Genomic DNA, 20,007 nt, shown 5'->3' on the forward strand with positions numbered 1-20,007 from the left:
GAAACTGGTATGAACTAGCTAATACGCCTTGTCAAAAACCATAGGGAAAATCTATGGGGACTTTTAAAAGGCTTTTGGACTAAGAGAGGTGGAATATAATTGTGGTTCAGGTGATATTTATTGATAGGTTTGCTCACCGGAGATTCTACATTGCATGTAGGAGCCCACACAGCTTGATACGGTTTTTAGCCTTGGGGGGTGGTGGAGGTGGGGGGTGAATAATCCAAGTCTGGACCAAATGTTGAGCCATGCTGAATTATATTTTTTAAAAGACCAAATATCTGAGAAAGCAGGAAATCACAGATGTCAGGAAACAAGAATGCTTTATTGGGTCCCTTGCATGCGTCCAGCCCATCCCCCCTCTCACTGTCCCCTGACAGGCCCCAGAAGATGGTCTCGCTCCTTGCCATGAGAAACACATGTGTGAGGCGCTCCTGGCTTTCCTCTCTAGTCTGGAAGGCTGGTTGGAAGAGATGCTGTGAAAACGAGCTTCCTGATCTCAGCAGCAGAGATAGATACAAGGAACAAAGTAGATGAGTCATCAAAATGGTCATGGGCATGGAAGCCAGACCCCTGGCTGTGGCTAATCGATCACCAGGTCCCAGGAATGAAAAAGACCAGACGGTCCCTAAGATATCACCTAGTTGTTACCGTAACCAAAGACTTCTGGTTGGGCAGACAGGTCTGTCTCAAGCTGCCAAGGTCACGTCAAAACCTCCTACTAATCTCCAGACCTTCAATGGAGAGCAAGTCAAACATCTTGGAAGGGAAACCTTACTTTGACACTTAGATATATATTGCGAACCTTCCTTGGCCTTCCCCAAAGGGATCGGTGTCCATTTATCTGGGAACTAGACAGGGAAAGGGAAAATATCCAAACGTGGGGAGAGGGGTTCTGTAAGACACTGGCTCCAAGCCATGGCCATTTTCTGGGGACAACAGAAAAGTATGCGACCTGTCAACCAATGGGGATGATTACTAAACCAAATTTGCACCGGAGTAAACACACTGGAACCTCAAAGGCAACCAAGGATTATTTTGAGTGAAGAGCTGAAATGGATATGTTTTTGAAATAGGCATCGCTCCCACACTGGCACTCTGATGTGTGGGGTGAGAGCAACAGAATAGGACAGGACAAGCACAAGCCATTGGAATCACCCTCTCTACCAAAACGGTAAATCGAAAGCAGGACCACATTCCTAGGGGCAATGTAGAAATTAGTGTAGCTATCAAAACCTTGAGGGGGAAGTCACAGCAATGCCTACCACAGGTCAGCTGGGCCAGTGCAAAACACTGAGAGGTCTCCGGATTGCCTCAAGTTTTAAAAATTGATGTCTCCAATGGCAGGTGCTGTTCCAGAGACGGTCTTCCTGCTAAAGCAAGTTCATCCAGCACTTGGTATGAATCCTTTGATCTAGTGAATTCATGTTTTTCTTCTACTTTGATGAACAAGGAACGTCAGAAACGATTCATCTTCACTTGGCCTGGGGTATATTGCTCTGCTGTCCTGGCTTAAAGGTACAGAACATCTCAGCCGTCCAGCTCTGTGGCTCAGCCGGCTCACAGGGACGCTGCCCTCACCGCCACCACATTCCCTCACACTGATGGCATCACGCTGATAGAGCCTGGAGGTCAGCAGTGTCCCTACGTGCCTTGAGAAGACATATGTGAGTCAGAGGTGGGAGACAAATCACGTGGAAAAAAAAAAAAGGTCTTGATAAAGTTCCTGGGGGTGAAGGGGTCTGATTAGGTCAGAATATTTTCCCCCATTCGAAATGACTGCATTTCGAATCCCTTACCACGAAGACCCAATTCCAGGCAAAAATGCCATGTTAGGGCATCTTGCTCCAACCCACGTGCTCACTGACCCAGAAGGCCACCAGCTTTGGGGTGGGCCCCGAGCAGGTTCTCCGGTGGGGAGAGCCTTTAGTACAAATGGTTCTCCCACCAGGCCACGTGACAGGACAAACGTCGTGCCCGAGGCATCTGTCCGTCTGTGGTGTATTGGGGAACCATGTGGGGCCTGTGGCCCAGCACAGCATAATGATGCTTCTGGCAAGTCCTAACAAGCATGGCAGGGGAACCCAGGGTTCAGAACCAAGTGTTGCTCTGGCCAATAAGTAACTCTTATCCTTTTGAGACAGGGTCCTCCGGCTTGCCACCGGGCTCTGGGGCAGCCTAAATGCTCAGCTACAGCATAGCAAGTGGCCTCACGAACCGGGTTATCCGAAGCACCCAGCCATAGTGAGCCATGTCCAGAAGCACTCCATCATTAAGGGGATGCTCTGAAGGCACAAGTGTAGCCGCGTGTGTGAGTGCCTCACTCAGCCTTCCACGATGCCCCCTCCCGCCCTGCTCCTCAGGCCCCCCCCCCGCCCCGGTCTATACCTATCACCTCAAGGGGGGAGGGTTTGTCTTGACCACTATGGGTCCTTCATATCCGGCTTTGCATTGACTTTCCTTCTCCAACATGCCTCTCCCAACCGTCATCACCCATGGAATTCTCGAATGCTGTAAACGTCACTGTGGTATCCCCACACAGTGCATTCAACCCAAGGATGCACTTTACAGCAAAAGTAAAGTAATGGGTTGATGCCTGTGGCATTCCCTCATCTTGTCGGGGTCCTCACAGTCCAGAAGCAGTCAGCTTCATGATATGGTGAGATAGTTTGCCGAAAACTCAGTGATGGCCCGGGTTGAGAAACGATACCTTGAAAGGTTGGGCCAGACCCGCAGGATGTCGCATAGGCTCTGAACTGGCAACCGAGTCATGGTATTAGGTCGCTCTCACAGGCTGGGAAGCAGGGTGGAGATGTGCTGTCACCACATCTCGTTAGTCTTCACATACCTGAGCTTTGGGATGAGGCTTTAGTCTCCAAGGAGACACATCCTCAAAATGTCATAATAATAAGCTGAATTAGAAGCTAAGACACCTGATCATTTCAGCCTCCTTAAACCTCTGAGAACACATAACAAGAGGTCGTGGGAGTCGTAAGATGGTTAACGTTATCGAGGGAAAATATTGTCGCTACATAAAAGGAGGCGGGGGCACAGATGGATGTGGGGTGAGTCCTAGGGTGCCCCCCCTACTGCCAGGTCCTATGGTAAATAAACGCCCACCACGCAGGCAGGACCACCGAGGAGCTGGACTTCTGAAGTTTTGGGTCATGCCGACGGGCAAAGCATCCCTCGTCATGAACACTAGTTCTCATGACCTATTCTGGAAGTGGACTGCAGCCTTCACCCATGCTTCCTTTCTTGCTGGGTCCAAGGACTTGGGTTGAATACAGTTACTTTCACCACTTAATCCACAGGTCGCAGAATTTCAAAACGGAATTATATAAAAGAGAGAAGAGTGTCACTAGTGACGCTGGACTTGGGACAATGGTAGCCCTGGTCACTACCCCTTGGACTTAGTCATTGGATGTGACCTTGAATGGTCTCCCCAAGCAGAGAGGAACTTGTTCTTGGTTGTATGTGAGAGAGTCGTGATACATCGGGTGGGGAAGAACAGAGTGTGTGTGTGTGTGTGTGTGTGTGTGTGTGTGTGTATCTTTGTTGCTGCCACCAAGCCTTTCCTACCATTCCATTCTCCACCATCCTTCTGGTAAGTATCCCTATGCTTTGGGAAACTGCCACTGCCCTGCTCCGTGATGCCCTGAGCTCTAGGACAGGAATCTGAATCTTGCGTGAAGGGAATCCCATTGGAACCAATGGGTGGTTGGTGAATAGAGTAGCTCTGAAGCTACTCCTCAAAGCCAATCATCAGCTATCCCTTTGGTTCTTGGAGCTGCCCCAACACCTTTCCCACAAACCCCTTCTCCTTGCTTAAGTTGGTCAGAGTCCATTTCTGTGGCGCAAAATCCAAGAAACCTAACGCAAAGAGGCTCCTTTGATACCCCCTCATGTATCTTTGCCTCCAACAGCGGTCAACTCAGGGTTTGGCACAAAGCAGGTGCTCAGTGTACGTCTGTTGAATGAATGGATGAATGAATAATATTCCAGCTCTCAGCTCACCAAGGCGGTCTGGATATGCAGACTGGGAGGGTTGGGGGCACACTGGGACAAGAGGAAAAGGTGGGGAGAGTCACCTGAGCACGAGACGAGGTAGAGAGGTCAGAAAAGTCCAAACGGAGGGGCACAAATGACAGGCAAGAAAAGGCCTGGGTGGTGGCATGGGGTTGTTTGAGAACAAGAAGTCTCTGCACCTGGGGAAGCAGGAAACGGTCAGCGGGCGGCTGAGAGGCGGATGCTGGTCGTGCCCTGAGCTGGCCTCGTTGCCGTGGAGAGAGCCAGACACACTGGGCATCTCCCCAAGGCCTCCGGCTCTGTTTTTCCTTCCTGGGTTCCTTCCTTTGTGTTCCTCTTCCAAAGGAAGGAACAATTCCAAAGGCCTCCGTCCCCAGGACCCTGTTCAGGGACACGGCCATCAGCCTCGTCGTGCAAGGGGCACAGACTGTCTAGCCGTGGCCACAAAAGGCTGAGACCGAACGTCAATCCAGGAGCCAAAACCTGGGTTCATCATTCCAGAGGGCCCAGGGGCTGCAGGATCCCCTCAGAGCACCTGCCTGGGGAGAGGGGACCCTGACTCCGTATACCCACAACCACACCAGATAAGGGCAAGCGGGGTACACAGTTGCTGCCTTTATTGCATTCCAAGGGGAGCAGACTAGCACCAGACCCATCCCGCCCCAGGCCTCAAGGAGGGGCCCTCGGGAAGGACCCAGGGTGCTGGGCCGAGCACAGCAGTTCCTCGGGGGCCCCTATGTGAAGCCCAGAGCTGGAGCCCCAGGATCGAGAGCTAATGGCTGGGGGCACACGTCCTGGTTCCCAGGCACAGAGACTCCCCTCCACCCCAGCACGCGGGTGGGCTTTGCCCTTCCTACAACTCCCAAGGGCGTTCCCCCCACCCCACCCCCCGGAGAAGAGCCTAGCCCTCCGGCCCCGGTCTAGAGGGGATGTGAAATTCACTGTGACTGCGTCTCCTTTCCGTATGGGGCACAAGGTCCCTCCAAGTCAACACCTTCCCTCTGGCCACAGCCGATGACACAACCCTCATGCCACTTCTCGCCTCACAGGCAAGGGGTCTGGGAGAGGCTGGGGAGGAATCTGGCTGGTGGAGCCCCTGGGCATGAGGACGCACAGGGAGGCAGCGGAGGCAGGATGGGCAGGCTGTGACAGGGCTCAAAGCTGGGGATGGAGATCGGGGTGCGGGAGCAGAGGATTCAGGGGAGTGAGTGTCTGCGTGCTGGGAGAAGGAAGGGCATGAACACACGTCACCAAAGACCACGGCACAGGAACACGACAGGCTCTGGAAGGGCACTGAGCCCCACGTGGGCTCAGTGACCGGTTAGTTGTAGGACAAGTTGGGAAGAATGAAGCCACGTAGCTGGAAAGAGAGTCACCAGGCCAGACACGGCTGGGGCAGTCTGGAGCCCCGAGGACAGATCGGGGCCAAGCAAAGGAGAAGGGTAAAGGCTGGCCTGCGTGCCCCCAGGGTACAACATTCACCGCAGGGTCCGGCAGGGCAGGGGGGGCTGGGTGCGGAGCTCATGCAGAGGACTCGGGAGCCTCCGGCAGTGGCCAGTGTAAACTTCAAGAAGGGCCTGGGCCGCCAGACACTTGGGGCTGCGGTCTGCGAGCCCCGGGTGACGCTGGCACCAGGAGAGGCCACTGGGTGCCACGCACAAAAGCCGTCTGCTGAGGAGCGGATGGAGGAGAGGCTGCCCAGAGAGGCTCCCGAGTGGTGCCTCCCCGGTGCACCTTCCCTGGTTAGTTCCGTATTGGGCAAGTCTCCATCAGTAGTTCCGTATTGGGCAAGCTGCTTCCTTGGTCTGCTGCTGGGCGGAGGCCCCGAGCCTCCCGTGGGGGGCTACCGCATGCCCTGGGCCTTGAGGCCGCCCTCTTGGATGGGAGGCTGTCCCGGTAACTGGGCGGTGAGTGCCTCTGAGGCCTGAGGGGTGGCCTTGGAGCTTGGAGCATTCTTCCGGGTGCCCTGGGGACTGGGGGGGCCTTTCCTCTGGGGCTGAGGACTCAGCTGGGCGCCCTTCCTGCCAGTAGATGGACTCTTGGAGCCTTTGGCCTTGGCTTGAGGGTGGGCGGCCTCGGGGCCCTTGAGGGGTTTTAGCCCCAGCATCTCACAGAAGGTGTTGCACTGGTGGGAAGAGGCAAACTGGTCCAGCAGGGCCGGGAAGCAGCTCTCCTTGAGGCCTTGGTATCTGCAGCCAAACAGGAAGAGCTGAGTGGGAACTCCCCCCAGAGTGAGAGCCCTTGGGGGGCCTACTCTGGGGCGGCCAGGGCCAGGGTCACGCCCTACCCTTTCAGGGGGGCTGGGAGTCCAGCTGGGCACTACCTCACGGGGCAGCATCCCAAACCTCAATTTTAAACTGAGGCCTCCTTACGCTGCGGCACAGGAACTCATCACGTCCACGCTAATCGGTGTGCGGATGACCTACCTTTTCAGTATTAAGTAGAGCAGACTCCACATCACCACTTTCCTCCCAGGGCCCTGCTCATCTGCTCCCCGATGAGCTTTCTCAAGCGAGAAGAAAGAGGAGCCCAGGGCTGCAGGTGAGCAGGTGAGCCTGTGTGCGGGCGTCAATACTGCTGGTCCAGGGGCGCCTGGGGGGCTCAGTCGGTTAAAGTGTCCGACTTCAGCTCAGGTCATGAGCCCCACATCGGGCTCTGTGCTGACAGCTCAGAGCCCGGAGCCTGCTTCTGTCTTCCTTCTCTCTGCCCCTCCCCCACTCATGCGCGCTCTCTCTCTCTCTCTCTCTCTCTCTCTCTCAAAAATAAAATAAACATTAAAAATAAGTTAAAAAAATAAATTTAAAAAATGCTTCTGGTCCAGACCTGGGGTCAGGGGCACGGGGGTGGGGGACGGTCAGCAGTCCTTGGGACATTACTATACGTCCGCCAGGGCAGCTAGGACCATTCGGCCACAGGCCCAGTACCTCAGGGATGGAGAACCAGAAGACCTTTGACAATTTCACACCCCGAGAAGATTCTCAGAGGGCCTCCTGTTCCCGAGAACCACTCACCCTCGTAGTTTGGTAGCAATCTGCACATCAGTCATCTTCCAATCAACCCCTGGAAAGAGAGAGAGCTGGGAGTTGAGCAGCCCGGGCCGGTTCCAGGGCCCCCACCTCTCCAAGATGGGTATCATTGGGCAGGAACTTGCCAGGGTTCAGGGCATGCCATCACCTCTGGCCTGTATCACAGGTGGTGTGGGCAACTCTGTGTTGTTAGTGGCAATAATATCCCATTCTCACGGGTGAGGAGATAGGCTCAGAGGTAAGGGACCGAAGCAAGGTCACATTCATTCATTCATTTGATAACTGAGCACTGACCATGGGCCGTGGCCACTGAGTCAAAGTAAAAGTTCAGTTTTTCTTACTCCTAGATCCCAAACTTTTCCAGCTGTTCAATCCCGCCTCTGTTGGATCACACGAGGCCACAAACTGGGCTGGCCTCTGGCTTTGAGCTAACCTTTGCTCCTTCCTCTTACCAGATTGGCCTATCTGGGCAAGAGCGAGGAGGCGGAACATGAAAGTCAGTCAGGCTGGACCAGCAGAAAAGTAACACTGGATGAGACTGGCTTCCACGTACTCACACAGACAGCAGGCAAGCATCCACACAGGACTAGAGGAAGGCAGTGTTGGGAGAACAGACACGGAGGAACGGTCCCCACCCTGGCCAGTCTACCCAGCATCCCAGCGTCCAACGTTAGAGTAGGAACCTCTCCCCACTTTCCAACTGTCTGGTCACACCCTTGCGGGAACCCGCCTGTCACTAGCAGGGCTCAGTGCGGCATGTGACAGAGGGACACACGCGTGGGCCTGAGAGGCGGGCACACCCGGACGGATTTCAGCCCCATCCCTTCCAAGCTGCGAGAACTACCTCCAACCCTCAGCTGTAAGAGTGGGGCAACGCTGCCCACCTCGCCGGGGTATTGAGAGCATCATGGGGTGTGCAGGGCTCTGATTTAGTGTCTGAAACACAGAGGTCATACAGGAGACGTTAATCTGTCTGTCATTTCTTTCTCAGGGCCATCACCTTGCACTCTGCCCCACACTAGCCATGATCCCTTACGTTGGCACAGAATTTCAGTTTGCAGAAGGTGCCCATGGAACCGCCTCACTCAGGCCTCACAGCCAGTCTGGGAGGCAAGGAGGATACTGTCACCCCTTGGGGGGGAAAGGGTGGCGAAACTCGGGGAGATTAAGGGGCCCACTCTGTCTGTGCTTTGGCTTTCCCTTGGGTTTACAGAGACCAGCAGAAAAGCCATGAGATGTAGACTAAAGCCTAATTTCTCCGACCCCCAGCTCTTCCTACTACATTGCATGATCATCTCGTACTAGAAACTGGTATGCTTATCACAGCTTCCTGAGGACAGTAACGATTCCCCATTCGCCTTTTTAGCTTCCCGATGTTGGGGAGATGTTGGATGGATGGAAGGAAGGATGGATGGAGTCAACAAACAGAATGAATGACAATAGCTTAATGTGCTACCAGTCCCCCCCCCCCCAATATACAGAATTATATATACAATATTTGCAGTGCAGTTCAATCCCAACGAAAAGCACATTTGAGCTGGTTTTCTGTCTCCGGCCCTTGGTTTTCTCACTAATGCACACCGGGGACTAGATGAGGTCATGTGCGATATTCCCAGCATCCCTCTCCTCCCACTGTAGAGAAAATCTCTTTTCCTCCCCCCTGCCTGGTTCTGGTTAGAGAGTAAGTAGGCCTGGGAAGGACTGATCAGGAAAAGGAGGAGGATTTGTGCTTTGCTGGCCTTTGTTGGAGGGGGAAGTCTGAGTAATGGGAGAGATAGAAATAAAAGGAAGCCAGAGAGACTAAGTTGGTTCATGTAATACAGAGCTAACAAAGTAGAGGAGGAAGAGGAGGAGGAGGAAAGGAAGAGAGAAAGGAGGAGGATAGGATGAGGGGAGGAGGGAGAGGGAAAGGAAGAGGAAGAGAGGAAAGGAAAGAGGAGGGGGAGGAGGATGGGAAGAGGAGGAGGGGAAGGAGGAGGAAGAGAGAAGAGGAAGAAAGGAGAGGAAGGAGGAGTAGGGGGAGGAGGAGGAGGGGAGGAAGAGTAAGAGAGGAGAGGAAGGAAGAGGGGAGGAGGAAGAAGAGAGTGGGGTAGGAGGATAAGGGAGAGAAATAGAGGAGAGGAAGAGGAGGGGAGGGACGGAGGAGGGGGAGGAAGAGGAAAAGAGAAGGAGGAGGAGAGGAGGTGAGGGGGAGAGGGGGAAGGGTAAGAGGAAGGGAGGAAAGGATGGTGGAGGGGGAAGAAAAGGAAGAGGAAGGAAGGAGAAGTAGGGAGGAGGGGGAAGAGGAAGGGAGAGGAAGGAGGGCAGGGAGGAGGAGGAGGAGGAAGGCGGGGAAGAAAGAGGAAGGGAGGAGAGGAAGGAGGAGGGGAAGGAAGAGGAAGAGATGAGAGGGAAGAGGCGGGGGAGCAGGGGGCAAGGGGAGGAGGGGAAGGAAGGAGAGGAGGGAGAAGGGGCAGGAAGCTAGTGAGCGAGGATGGAGGGGAGAGTTTGGGAAGTAGGAAGAGGGGGAAAGTCCAGAGCAAAGCTGGAGGGAAAGGAGGACGGGAGATTCTGAAAAGGTGGTTGTGGCGTTTTAATTAGCCCCCACATAACGTTCTTTGAAATCTATTCCTTTTTCATTTTAACGGGAGCCTGGAGCCTGCTCCTTTATGCCCCTACCCTTACAGAGCAGGCTGCGCGAGGCCCGCTGGGTGGCAGGGCCGCCCACAACACAGCGCCTGTCGCGTCTACTCCACGAGGTCGCGGTGAAAAGCAAAGGCGAAGAAATAGGAGAGCGCATGCGCCGGCCCCGCCCCCCTGCCGCCCCCATGCCCCCGCGCAGGCGCACCCGCCACGCTCTCGTACCTGCCAGATCCGTGACGAGGAAGCTGCCGTTCGTCCACAGGTAGAGCCAGTGCTGGAAGGTCTGGCATTTCTGCCTGACCTCAGAGCTGCTAGGTGCCTCCGGAGCCGCGGCCGGAGCCGCGGCGCAGCCCCATTCCCGCGAGCAGTAGGGCTGCAGGGGCTTGCCCAGATCCTCCTCCAGGGTGGCATACGGGATATTGTTTGCGGGCCGGTAGATGAGATACAGTGGGAGGATCCTAAACATAGTTGCACTGTGCTGTGAGCGGGAAGTATGGCCCGAGAGACTCCTCCCTCCATCTCAGCTATCTTTACGCTTGGATCGCAAAGGAGGGCCCTTCCGAGAAGGGAATTGTCAGCCCTGACGCCAAAGGACAGAAAGAGAGCGGAGCTCCGCCCTGAGCTCAGGAAAGGAAATGGGGGCCGCTGGCTTCAGAGTCCTGTCCGTTTTCCGAGGTCAGTGGGGTTAGAACCCAACGGTGCCATGGCCCCGGGAGGACGGGCTTGGGTGAGGGACCAAGACCAGTATGTGTCAAACGGAAAGGATCACCTCCAGAGAGGATTCGGCCAGACTGCTCAGCGCCAACCAGACCCCGGTATTCGAGTCAAGAGTTCAGGCCTCAACATGGAAACGATGACCACTTCTAGCTGACTCCTACGAGGCCCTGCACTGACGCCGTCTGCCCACCCAGCAGTCCTGGCCAGGGTGCCTGGAGGTCTGGCCTACCCTCTCCCCTTCCGAGAGTCCCAGAATCTGCTGTGCGGAATTCTGCAACCCAGCCAACCCTGAGCTAAGGGGTGGGGAGTTCCTCAGAAGAGCAAGCAGAGGCTTTTCTAAAGTGGGCAGTTAACCTGGAGGTGTTTATTTCTAGATTTCGTGGGACCATTGAGCAGAGCATGGGGTTAGCTGGGGGCCCATTTGCACAAGCCCCCCACCCCCCCACCCCCCAGGGGCTGTGAAGTCACTGTTCTGGGCCGAAGCTCCAGTCAACGGGTCTGAGACTGCATGCCCCCCTCTCTGAGCACTTACTCGGGCACCTCCCCAAAGCCGGGTGCCGCCTGGGCTTCGGCCGCAAAGATCTTGCAGTACTCCCGACTCATGTTCTGGATCTTGCACCCCTGTGGGTTGAGGAGAACCAAATCTGGTCAGCAAGGAAGCTCTCCTGCTCCCCATCGTGTCCGGCTCTAAGCGGGAGGGCCGCCCACCAGAGGACTGCAGGGAGGACTCCAGGCCTGGGGAGGGGGGTGGTTCATGCCTCCCCTGCTCCCTACTCGGCAGCTTATTGTTCTCATTTGCAAAACAAGAGGCCTCAGGCTTGTTTTCAAAGTGGTTTCCGAACTGCTGCGTTTCCTGGAGCCCCAGCCAAAGGTGGCAGGGCCCCCGTAGGCCACGCTTTGGGGAGTGAGGGAGACCCAGACTGTCCACCCCACCCAGTCACTCTCCTTTCACCTCACACACAGGCTTCCGTGCGAGATATGTGTGAGGGTAACAGGAAAGGTTTCTGCTCCAAAAATATGGTTTGAAAACAAGGGCCCCAAAGACAGAGCCTGGGCTAAGTCTCAGGCTCTCCTCAAGACCCATCCCAGGAGCCTCGTGAGGTTGACGCTGAGATGGTCTGTGCCCCACACTGGGCCTCCCAACAGGACCTGAGCCGGGAGGGGGAGGAGGGGAAAGAGCGGAAGGAGGGAAGGGGGATGGGGCGCAGTACCTGGATGGTGACGTCGTAGTTTCTGCCCAGGAGAGAAGTCTCGCTGCTGGGCCCAAACACAAGCAGGCTGGACACCTTGATGATGCACGTGCGGCCTGACTCGAAGATGGGCTCCAGCCCATAGATGACCTTGGCCTGGGAGGCCTTCCGAAGGCCATACCCGTGTCCACCCCCTCGTAGCTCCTCGCTCACCAGGCGCCCAAAGAGTTTGTCCCCCCAGCAGCCCGAGTCGGCCAGACCCTTCGCAAACACCATGGGGGTCATCTCAATCTCCTCTCCAACTGAAGGGGAACAGGAAACGTGGAAAACTGGAAGTTCCTGCCCAACGGAGGTTGCCCTCTTCTGCAGGGCAGGAAGAGGCCAGAACCGTCTCCTGCCCACCACGCTGGCGCGCCCACTCTCCGCGCATTCCTGCTCTTGGGGTGTATGCACAACATGGGTCCCAAACCGGACCACGAACCCCCGAGGGCAGGACGGTGTCTGACACAACCCCCATTGTGTAACAGTGTGTGAGTGTACCCACACATCACAAGGACTCTGTCAGTGTCTGGAGGGGAGGGGGGTTCCGTGGACATCGCAATTGGTACGCGATACCAGAATTCCTTTATTTTGGAATTAGGTGTTTTGCTCAAATGGAAGTAATGTCTCCATCTCAAGCAACATGTTTGACTGGAACAGAAAGTCTGCAGGACCAATCCAGCCCTGGTGCTCAAACTGTGATCCCCAAAAACCATTTCCCTCTAAAAGGAACCAGAGCTCCCTAAAGAAACAGTTGATTCCAGGTCTGTGGCAGGAAGTATACTCGACGGACCTGACCCACCTTGTTGGACCAGAGAGCAAAGAAGCTACAAAAATGACCGGAGGCCAACCTCCAAGAAGGACACAGGAGCCAGCCTCCCAAAGGGGCTTCCATTGGCCCAAATCAGACAATCTTACCAACTGAACACAATGGTTTGTACAATGTGGTGAACGTACCAAATATGTTTTAAAAATATTCATAATTGTAGTTTAAGAAATACTCATTCCTTCCTCAAAAAACCCCTCGATCTCACTGGTGACCTTTGGGGGATGCTAGGACACCATCTCAGGGCAACCAAATAACAGAAGAAATCAACTGATGAATGAAGAAGTGACAGAATTAAGATACTGTAGCTGTAAATCCTAATGAAATAATGGATTTAGGTAATAATTGGTAATTGCAAAAACCCCTAGGTAACAAGTATCGGGTACAGTTTTTAAACTTTTCCAAGGGACAGATCAGGCAGAAACAACTGAATGAAGGCAGGAATCAATCTTAATGTTACTAAAGTATGACAAGCTTCCTGTGCCTCCAGATAGGATGTGAAAGGAAAGACACGGCACGTCTGTGAAGTGTTCTTACCCCCTCCCCCCAAAACTGCACCTAAATCTGACCAAGCTCTTGCGCTAATTACAAGTTGTTATGTTTTTTTTAATGTTTATTTTTGAGAGAGAGACAGTATGAGTGGGGGAGGGGCAAAGGGAGGAAAACACAGAATCTGAAGCAGGCTCCGGGCTCTGAGCTGTCAGCACAGAGCCCGATGCGGGGCTCAAACCCACAGACCAAGAGATCATGACCTGAGCCAAAGTCGGGACGCTTAACCGACTGAGCCATCCAAGCGTCCTGATCTAATTATAAGTTTAAGGGAAGCACATGAGTAGAAGAATGTGTGAAATGGTGTTAAATCAACAAAATCTAGAGCGTAAGCAACTCTACACATCAAGCAACTTCAACAAATAAATGGCAAAAAAAGGGGAACGATGAAGAAGAACAGTCCTATACTAGAGACTTAACATAGATCAGCCCAAAGTGGTGAGTGGTTCCTAATCCAAGTAAACCAACACCTGGGAGACAACTGGGGAAACGCAACTGGATGTTTGAGGACATTAAAGAACTACTACGAAGCTTTTAGGTGTGCGGTTATATTTGGTACCGAATAAACTTGACAACTGAACAGAGGCACTAGTTCAGTGACTGGCTGACCAAATGAGTGAATGAATGAAGGAATGAAGGAATGAATGAGTGCACTCGTTGGCAGTGAAGCTCTAAACATCTATCAGCTGCCTTCGCAGTCCTGACCCTTAGTGCGTCTTGGACAGAAGCCTCACAGACTCTTCCCCTCATGTTTGGGGAAATGCCTTATAACTTGGGGACGTCACAATCACCAGACAGCCTACTGAAAATGCAGTTTTCCTGGGTCCTTCCCCAGACGTTACGATTAAGGGTATCTGCGGCAGGGCCCAAGAAACTGCATTGTTAGCAGCCGTGCTGTGTGCATCCGACGCAGGAACCCACAGAGCACCGTAAGAAGCTCTGGGAAGGGAGCAAGCAGGGTAAGGTATGTCCTAGCAGCCAGTCCTGCCCTTGATCAAGGGCTCCGACGTGGGCCAAGGGCACAAGGCTGGATTAATTTCCTGTGCAAGGGCCTCTTAGCCACTCCTCCTCCCCACCCCATCTTCCCCAACCCCCACTCCCGAGCCCTATCCTAAACTAGGAGGCAAAGGGCAGCTGGTGTGGAGGTAAACTTGGCATTTGGAATGGATCCCGCATCCTTAAAAGAAGGCCCTCCCTGTGGACCGCAGGGGTAGGGGTGAAGGCCCGCCCGCTCCTCCCCTGGGGTGGGGGGGGGGGGCACCATACCTTCGCCTTCTTCTCTGGAGACGAATCCTGACAACACTGTGGAGAAAAAGAAGAGGAAGCAGCCACCCTTAGGCTGGCGGCCTGCACCGTCTCTACAGAGATGACCGTCGCCCTCCCGCAGGGGACACACCGGGCCGGGAGCCCGGGAGGGGCGCGCTCACCCTCGGGGCTGAGGCAGAAGTCCGTAGAGGCCGAGCCGTGCTCATTGTGGATGGTGCATCGGTACACGCCGCAGTCCACGGGGGACGCCTGCACGATGGCCAAGGCCGCCGGGCCCTCGTCCCCTGCACTGCAGGGAGGGAGACCCTCCCCGTGAGGACCATGGCCACGTGCAGCCCAGGGCCAGACTGTGGTCCCCGGGACCCTCCCACCCTGCCCTCAGACGCTGCCGGGGACCCCAGCACCGAGAGCTCGAGCAGGCGGCCGGACGTGCTGAGGTTAAGAGCTGGGTCTGGGTCACACAGGTCTGGTCCGCAGTCCTGATCCTCGCTAGCTGCGTGACTACGGGCAAGTGACTTAATACTTCTGACCCTCAATTTTCTCCTCTCTGCTAAGGAAATACTAGAACTACCCCCCCCCCACTGGGTTACTGTGAGCAGAAGATGGGGGGCACAGACCCAAAGTGTGAGGACGATGCCCCACCCTTTTAGCGCCATAACCAGGGAGTCGGTCAGTGGAGGCACTACCCAGCCGGCTCACCTCCTGCCCACCTCGCCCACTGGGCGCTGATCCTTGGCCCAAGTCAAGACGGAGTCACTCAGGATGTTGAAAAACTGACACCAGAGCTTCAGGCTCCCGGAGGCATCAGGAAACTGCTCTACCCGAATCTTCCGGATCACCTGTGGGGCTGAGAGCAGGGGCCCAGTTGAGAGAGACAAGCCACTTCCCTTCGGTCTTGTGCCCTCGCTGGCCCTACGCCAGCTTCCCTGGTTGTTCCTGGTGGGACAGGTGAGGGAAAACAGGATTCAGGCTTCCACACAAACATACTGCTTCCTGGTCCCCAGCTGCGTCCCTCCCCTCCTCCCCCGCCCCCCCCAATATTGCTCTGACTCCAAATCACACAGCCGAGCTGGAAAGTTCCCACTTCTGTGCCCCCCTCCCAGGCCTGGGGGAGCCTCAGAGCGGAGGACACACACAGCAGTTAGGAGAGGACCCCGCCCTCGTGGGGAGCACAGCATAATGTGCATCCTTGAATCACTGCATCGTATACCTGAAACTCATGTAACGGCGTGTGTCAACTAAAATTACAAAAAAAATTTTTTTTTAAGTTGATTTATTTTGAGAGAGACAGCGTGAGCTGTAATGGGGAGGGGCAAGAGAAAGAATTCCAAGCAGGCTCCACGGTGTCAGCGTGCAGCCCGATGTGGGGCTTGAACCCACAAACTGGGAGATGGTGACCTGAGCCGAAACCACGAGTCGGACACTGAACCAACCGGGCCACCCAGGCGCCCCAGGTGTCAACTAAAATTTTAAAAAATGAAAAAACAGAAAACAAAATCCATGAGAGATTAAACAGATGAATGGAAAGCAGAAACAGGGAACCCAGATTACCAGAATCGGCAATTGCCATACCAGAATCATGTCCGTACAGAGCCATCAGATGGTAAATGTATTGTGGAGGAAGCTATGGCAACTGTCTGACAGGTGAAAAGGGAGACTTCACTGGAGGGACACTAGCTGGGAAAGCCCACTCAAGAAGACACAGATTTTACACGAATGGCCTTAGTATCTATTAGAGGAACTGAGTTCACTAAAAACAGCAAAGAAACAAAACAAAACACAAAGTTTTTTTTCTCAAAAGGCTCTTGTGGCATTAAAAAAAAGAGAGAGGGGGGCACCTGGGTGGCTCAGATGGCCCAGCGTCCAACTCCTGACTTCAGCTCAGGTCACGATCTCACGGTCCATGAGTTCGAGCTCCGAGTTGGGCTCCGTGCTGACAGCATGGAGCCTGCTTGGGATTCCCTCTCTCCCTCTCTCTCTCTCTGCCCCTCCCCCACTTGTGCTCTCTCTCTTAAAATAAATAAACTTTTTTAAAAAGAGAGAGACAAGAACTTCAGTGTGGGCTCTAGGCCCGCCTCTGAGTCCCAGGCCCTCCTGTTCAGGACTCATGTGACAATTCTGCACAGAGGGACGGTGGGGATGTTGGCACTCCACCTAGAGCACCGTGGGAGCCAGGCCCCATCTGAGGACCTGATTTCTTCTATCCCACTTCCCTCTCGATGGTCCACAGCTGGTGCTATTCCCAATCCCGAGGGGCAGAGCCAGGACAAGAACGAGGCCTCTAGGACTCCACGACGGTGGGGTGATTACAGGAGAATGCCCTCAGTAACCCCTCTCGGGCTCATGTCCCCCCCCCTGCAGGGCGCTCTCCCCGCATCACTCTCCTGGGAGGCCGGCCCCCACCCTCCCCACTGCTCACCTTTTAGCAGCTCTTTGGCTTTCCTGGCTTTGGCCGGGGTGTCCTGCTTGCCTTCCTCCGGGGCCAGCTCTGCGTCCAGGCCGCTGGCCTCCTCGGGCCGCGGCACCTCCAGCATGCCTGCCTTCCTGCCCTGGGTAGGGGAGCGTTTCTCCCGCCCGGAAGTCCCCGGGGACCCGGGCGCGAGGCCCTTCCTGAGCCCCCGGGGGGAGACTGTGGGGCTCTCCCTTTCTTCGGGTTTGGCCGCCTCCCCATCTCCTACCGCTCTGACCTTGGGGAGAAATCTCTTCCTCCGGGCCCCCAGAGCTAGTTCCTCAGGTGTGGCTGCAGGGAGCCCTGTCAGAGCCTCCCCTGGGGCCTCCTCCTCTCGGAAGGCTTCCTGGGCCCCTGTGTCTGCTGAGAGTGGTCCCTGGCCAGAGGCCGTGTGCCCACCTGCCTCCCCCAGCGGCCCCCCCATGCTGCTCTCCTGGGACGTCCCCAGGAGCCCAGGCCCCTCGAGGGAAACCTCTCCCTCGCCCTCACTGGATCCTTCTGAGGCCAGCCCAGGGCCCTCCTCCTCGCCCACCACGATGGCAGGGACGGTGAGGGTGCTGGGCGCAGGGCCCCGGGCTGCGGCCAGGGCCTGGCGGCCGGCCTGCACCTCACGGTCCAGGAGGCCGGTGAGGCGGCGGGAGGTGCAGGGGCTCAGCAGCAGGGTCTGTGCGCTCTGCACGAGATGGTTGTTCTCCACGCGCTCCAGGATGCGCCTGGACGTCCTGGGGCTCAGACCCGCCACTTCCACGTTGGGGACCAGAGTGGGTGAGGGCACCGGAGCCCCGCTGGCAGCCCCCTCCTGGGACTCTGCACCCCCGCCCCCCGTCCCTGTGCTGGATAGCTTCAGCAGCAGGAGCAAGTAGTTCTTCAGGGAGTCTATGAGGCCAGGGTCGCAGCTGCGGGGTCCTGGGGGCCTCCCCTCCACATCTGGCCCCTGGGCACAGGCCCCCTCGCTGTCGGCTGCCGCGGTTGCTTGTGGGTGACTCTGGGCGGGGGTCCCTGGCCCCAGGTGCAGTGGCGGGGCTGACCTCAGCAAGGCCTGGTCCCCAGAGGGCGGGAAGGCAGTGGCACTTGTGTGCTGAGAGGTCGGAGTGCTGGGCCGTGCCTCCTGAGAGCTCTGGGTCAGGCCCGGCCCCGGGAGAGAGGGCAGAGTGGGCGCCTCTGGGCTCCTGCCAGCCGGAGGACAGCCACCCACATCCACAGACGGCACTGCCCCCGGCTGCTCCTCCTTGGGGCACGGGATGAGACCATCCTCTGGCTTGCCCTTGACCGGGCCCGACCACTCAGGCCCTTGGCATCTCACCCCTCCCGGCTGCTCCAAACCCCCTGGGGAGGCTGCTGGGCTGGGAGCTTGGGGCCCCCTGCTGGGGCACCCGGCACAGCCGTCTCCTCAGATCTGAGCACAAGACCAGGTTCTTCTGGGACAGTGGACCCTTCTGGGGTCTGTTCAAAACACCCAATAATCTGGGGAGACTGCGGACCCTCTGAAGGTGGGCGTTCAGGGGCTCTGGACTGTGGGCTGAGGCTGGTCACGGATCCCTTCTCTGACTGACCTTTTATGGCTGCGGACATGCTCCCCTCTGACCGTGTCCCCTTGTCTTCCTGGATCCTTCTCTCTTCCTGCGTCCTCTCGTCTGCCTGCGTCCTTTCCACCTGCGTTCCTTCCCTTCCCTGTGCCACCACATCCTCCTGGGAACTCCTGGCTGACGCCGTCCTCTCACTGTCTCGTGGCTCAGTGTCCACCTGTGGCTCCCTATCTGCCTGTGTCCTCTGGGTCGTTTGTGTTCTGTCTCCCTGGGTCCTCCTAGCCACCTGCCTCTTCCCGTCCACCTCTGTATTCTTCTTGCCTCCGGCTTGCTGGTCAGCAGGTGTCATCCTCTGATCCGCCCGGGTCTCTGTGTCCATGGGCTCGATGACGCCCTGGCTTCTGGGGGAGACCGTACTGGCGCTGTTACTGGCCAGCATGGTAGGAGCCGGGTTTGCCTGGGATTCCGGGACCTGAGCAACACGGACAAAAGCAAGAACTGGGCTACATGTGCCTTAGGACCCCTTCCACCCTGGCCTCCCAGCCTGCTCTGACCTCATCCAGAAGTGCCCTGACGGGAATCCCGCCACCTGCTTCCTCAGGCCTGCTAAGCACACGTGATCAAAGTCCCAAGCCCGCCCACCCCGATCCCTGATGCCAAGAGTCTGGACCAAGGAGTATCCAGAATCCAGGTCTCGCTCTGGCCCTTCCCACCTCTCCCCAAAGAAACCCTGCCTTTCCCGAAAGACCTTGCTCGTGTGTCATCCCACCCCTCACCCCTGCCATTTGGAGGAGGGGATCCTCTCTCCAGGGCTTCTGAGCAATCGATCTGCCCCTCTTTTTTGGCACTAATGGCCAGCGAATAGAATTATGGGAAAAATGGGAGGGAGCCAAAGGGTCTCCCCATAGTGGCCTCAGCGACAGCATCCACCATTAACGCTGAGCGAGTGACATCCAGACAGAGAAGGTGAAAGTAATTACGAATGCCACCTGTGGCGGAAAAGTCAGTGAAACATTGTGCTATTGCCCTTTTGAACACCCACTATTCGCAAAGCACTCTGCTAGGTCCCTACTTATTATATACATATTGCCTCACTCCTCACAATATGAAACTGTTGTGAGCATTATTTCCATTTTAGAGATAAGAATACTAATGGCTGAGGGAGAAAGTGATCGTCCACTGTCAGAGAGTGAGCAGCACAGGTTAGCTGAGAAGGCGTGTCTAGCTTCAAATCCCACATTCTCTGCTGCGAGACTAGAATGGTGCCCAAATATAATTGAAGGGTTTCTGGTCTAAACATGGTGGCATCAGACAGTAATTTGACTCTTTTCCTCCTGATTACGATCAAAATCAACAAAGTGAACAAGAAAATAAAAGCAAACTTCATGCTGATTCATAGGGGCACATGTACCCCAATGTCTCTAGCAGCACTTTCAACAATAGCCAAATTATGGAAAGAGCCTAAATGTCCACCAACTGACGAACGGATAAAGAAGATGTGGTTTAAATACACGATGGGATACTACTTGGCAATGAGAAAGAGTGAAATCCTGCCATTTGTAGCAACATGGATGGAACTGGAGGGTATTATGCTGAGTGACATAAGTCAGGCAGAGAAGGACAGATATCATATGTTTTCACTCATATGTGGAACTTGAGAAACTTAACAGAAGACCATGGGGGAAGGGACGGGGAAAAAAATAGTTTCAAACAGAGAGGGAGGCAAACCATAAGAGACTCTTAAATACAGAGAACAAACGGAGGGTTT

General features: G+C 55.4%; 1 protein-coding gene across 1 annotated transcript in view; it reads right to left on the reverse strand.

The window, feature by feature from the left end:
* Nucleotides 1-306: 306 nt before the first annotated feature.
* The window catches only part of ALPK3 (alpha kinase 3), a 55,952-nt gene continuing 36,251 nt past the window's right edge, over nucleotides 307-20,007 (reverse strand). Inside the window, 10 exon segments of the mRNA XM_045448650.1 lie at nucleotides 307-6,218; nucleotides 7,041-7,089; nucleotides 9,900-10,135; nucleotides 10,927-11,015; nucleotides 11,606-11,886; nucleotides 14,265-14,300; nucleotides 14,426-14,553; nucleotides 14,964-15,111; nucleotides 16,684-18,036; nucleotides 18,039-18,711. Coding sequence (XP_045304606.1) covers nucleotides 5,873-6,218; nucleotides 7,041-7,089; nucleotides 9,900-10,135; nucleotides 10,927-11,015; nucleotides 11,606-11,886; nucleotides 14,265-14,300; nucleotides 14,426-14,553; nucleotides 14,964-15,111; nucleotides 16,684-18,036; nucleotides 18,039-18,711 — 3,339 coding nt within the window. The 3' untranslated portion in view covers nucleotides 307-5,872.

The sequence above is a fragment of the Leopardus geoffroyi genome, chromosome B3 (genome assembly GCF_018350155.1).
Source record: "Leopardus geoffroyi isolate Oge1 chromosome B3, O.geoffroyi_Oge1_pat1.0, whole genome shotgun sequence".
Taxonomy (NCBI): domain Eukaryota; kingdom Metazoa; phylum Chordata; class Mammalia; order Carnivora; family Felidae; genus Leopardus; species Leopardus geoffroyi.